Source organism: Puntigrus tetrazona, chromosome 9 (assembly GCF_018831695.1).
Source record: "Puntigrus tetrazona isolate hp1 chromosome 9, ASM1883169v1, whole genome shotgun sequence".
NCBI lineage: Eukaryota > Metazoa > Chordata > Actinopteri > Cypriniformes > Cyprinidae > Puntigrus > Puntigrus tetrazona.
The window spans coordinates 12,716,991-12,720,696 of NC_056707.1; the positions used below are offsets into that span (position 1 = coordinate 12,716,991).

At 43.1% G+C, this 3,706-nt stretch overlaps 1 protein-coding gene across 1 annotated transcript in view; it reads right to left on the reverse strand.

The window, feature by feature from the left end:
- LOC122351186 (adenylate cyclase type 5-like) overlaps nt 1–3,700 on the reverse strand; it is a 12,715-nt gene extending 9,015 nt beyond the window's left edge. The window contains 1 exon segment of the mRNA XM_043248079.1: nt 2,220–3,700. Within this exon segment, the coding sequence (XP_043104014.1) occupies nt 2,220–3,143 (924 nt within the window). The 5' untranslated portion in view covers nt 3,144–3,700.
- Between the last annotated feature and the right edge of the window lie 6 nt (nt 3,701–3,706).

Here is a 3,706-nt window from a genome sequence, read left to right on the forward strand (position 1 = left end):
ATCATCAATATTATTTATCATTATCAATACTACTATCATTCTTATTTAAAAGGGACCCTGAATAGACATGTTCAGTAGCATATTAGTATCTTCTGCAAAATTTCTTCAACTGAAACGTGACAATGTAAATTGATTACTCCGACAACGTAAACATCTGTACAAGTTTAGCAAAAATTGACAGAGCATCAAAAGATCATCTTTGTGTAAGCTCCGCATTAGTCCCAAGAGGTGGTGCTTTCTTCAGCGTGCCGCTCTGCAGAGCACGTAGTCCGCCTGGCCTGGGGGAAGGTTAATGCTTCCATAGGGGTTCACTCTCAAAGGCAAATTAATAGCAGATCTTTCAAGAAGGACAGGGAGGACATCTGTTTTGAATTCCAGTGGGTCTGCATGTTACAGAGTGGGGCAATTCAATTAAATCAGCCACAAACCATGTTAGAGCTGGAGATGTGCCAGGCAGACTCTGTCCACCTCCACTGTTTCCCCCCCTCCGTCTATGCTAGCTCCTCTAACTGGGTCCCACCTACGGCTTTAATGAAGCACACAGGGGAAATGGAGCTGGAGATTGTGAACTGTCGATGATCTGTAAGACAATCCTGAAAAGCACCTTGTTTGTTCTCTTTAAGTGCACACTCTTTTTCCTTGTAGCCTGGTTTTGATGTAATAAAAGAATGGTATGCAAGACGACCTGTGGCAATTAAAGAAATAATAGCAAAACATCATAATTGCTAATGAATTAGCTGTCCTCATCAGTCAGATCTAGAACCTCCGGAATTGAAACTGGATATGGAAGTGGATGTTATGCTTTGTTAAAATATTATTATTAAAAATGATTGATGGATAACCTTGTACTGAACCCAGAACAGTTCTTTAAATCTCATCAAAACACTACCAGCAACCTGATTTCACCTTAGTTGTTGTTCTAGCTCAAAAACTTTTCATAATAAGCAGCACCGATCATCACAGCCTGATGAAAGCTAGTCATCTATGAAAGAACTCCTAATACATCCTTCATCCCAGGATCTTTATAAAACAACAGTGAACTATTTGAGAGTCCTGCTAGGTCCCATGTAAACAGAGAGAGATCTGATATGCTAAAGACAACAGCACTGTGTGGAAAGAGCAACAAACACAGCAGGCCGTTCCCACACACACCATTCAAAGAGTCTGTGTTTTTAATGAAAACATAATTATGCACAAAGAAGAAAGATTTTAACACACATTTGCTATAAAATGTTATATTAGCTGAAGGAGTCAAAAGATTGCGAAATTCATCTGCACTGTGGTTAATCATACAAAAACTATCAAAATGTCCACAGAGAGAAAACTACCGTTTTAAAGGTTATGAAATCTGACATTGATAAGAAATATACAGTGTATAACTGATTAAAATGTACAAATTTTGGGGATTTCATTCTTTAGTATTAGCACTTATTTTAGAAATAATTTATAACAGCACCTTATTTGCACACGTACGATTAAAATAGTAAAACAAGTCACCCAAAAAGAATCAAAAATGGAAGAATTCACCATAACAATGGCATAAACGAATACAAGTGTTAAACTACAAGGCTTTGCTGAGAAAAAGGAATGAATCGTCAACAAGTTTTGTCGCTTTCTGCATTGACTGATAGACACACCAGGTCCTCTTTTAAGCTTTTCTCAAAGGTTTGAGGCTCAGGTTGCAAGGCATTTACGGACCTTCTAAAGAACTACTGAAATTCTCAGAACTACCCAACTACAGAACTGAAAAATTGCAGCAACTGGATAGTACAGTAAACGTTACTAATAACCACGTGACCGGCAGCCCTCGCGCCAATGCATAGTTAAAACGCTTTTCAAAAGCAACGTTAACGTTTTGGCCGTTTTACAAATGATCTAAGAACGATGTTTATAAAGTCGATTTTAACTACGCACTTCAGCGAAGCTGGCGAATGTAAACGGAAAGCACGGAGCGGGGTTGGAGCGGAGTGAATGCGGAACACATGTAAACGTGCAGCGAAAGTCCAGACTGTGAGAACCAGCGTTGATTAGGCTATAAAGTTTAATGCTTTGGCTTCGTGCTTCATTTTAGCTGCCAGAGGAAAATTGTATATAAACTAAACGCGTTTTCGCATTTACACAACTGTCGCATTAAAAAAAAAAACATCATAGAAGCGTGCACGCGACCAGATAGATAGATGCGAGGTTAATATAAGAATATAAATACGCACAGTACTAACCTGTTTCCACAAAAAGATGTCCATTTCGTTTAACTTCCATGAGACCAGCACGTGTATGGCAGAGAGTATAATTCCAGTGATGACCGCTGCTCTCATCCTCACCGGCAGAAGCGTGTAAATGACATGGATGAAAAACACGGTCCACCAGATGCCTTCAGACGCGCTGCGCGGCTCCACGAACAGCACGCCGGTCACCTGTACGGTCAGCACCACCAAAATGAGCACATAGCAAACTATCCACATGTGATCCTGATGGAAGCCGTTCCTGTTGCACACGACCATCAGCGTGAGGATGAGCAAGATCGCCGTGGAGAAAACCACCGCGTAAGCGACCTGACACACCGCCCCGGCGCAGTGGAACCCCAGCATCACCGCGCACACCAGCACCAAGACGGCCATGAGCATCGTCAGGCTGCTCTGGTTGAGTCGGAAGAAGTAGCGCTGGTAAAGTCTCTCCAACTTCTCCGACTGGAACTTCTTGGATTTGAAAATCTGCATCACGCCGTTGCAGCACGCGCTCAGGGAAAAGTTCACTTCAGGCATGAGCTCCTCCTCTGGTTTGGACTTGGTTCTCCTGTCCTCCAAACCCAGCTCCACGGACTTGGGTCTCACTTCTCCATCTCGGTACCTCGGGGAAGATCTGTTATTGTTGCGGCTCTCCTCCCCGTGTTCTTGCCAGGCGGACTTGGATCTGAAACTAACCCGGCTGACGGTGGTCGTGGCTCGGCCCGGTTGTCGCTCGAAGTCATCGTCCTCTCTCCACCGACTGTTGGACCGTATGAGCTTTTTGCAGGAGGATCTGGCCGAGTATGGACATCCGTTCGCCACGGACTCAGACTCGCCCCAAGCGGATCTGTGCTCCGTCCCTCCCCTCAGTCCAGGAGCGCCAGCGCCGGGTGGGCTCACGCTGTTAGATCTGGACATGATCTCGATTGCTACATTCAATAAATTACTTCAGGGTGCGAATTATGGGGGTTTGACCACGCGGTTAACTCAAAAGGGAAAAAGTCGGAGCTCTTGCGAGTTCGTTTTGTTTTTACACAAACATATATACGTTTTTGCAAACAACGTTTCGGTAGCGGCGCAAGTTCGTCAGAGTGCGCTAAACGTACAGCTTCCACTCGCGAGCACAAATTTCCTTCGCTTGAGGAGGAAACCATAGCAACAGCTGCTTAACAGCTGTTTGCGTCGAACGATACATAACTGCTGTTATTATTTATCAAATTACAACGCCAAAAACGTGTGATAAAAGACGTTCGTGTTTTGTTTTTGTGCAAGAGACACGGAAACTGGAACTTGATGACAGATTTTAATTATTCGCAAATTGCATAAAAATAGATATTAAACTTGTCAGTCATGAATATGATCCCAAACACTAAAGCAGCAGGGACGTTATGACTTTGAAGAACACAGCCTATATTAAAGTCACTTGCGCGTTTAAGACAACTTTGAAGTTAGCTGGTGATTTCTAATTTTTTTTTTTTTTT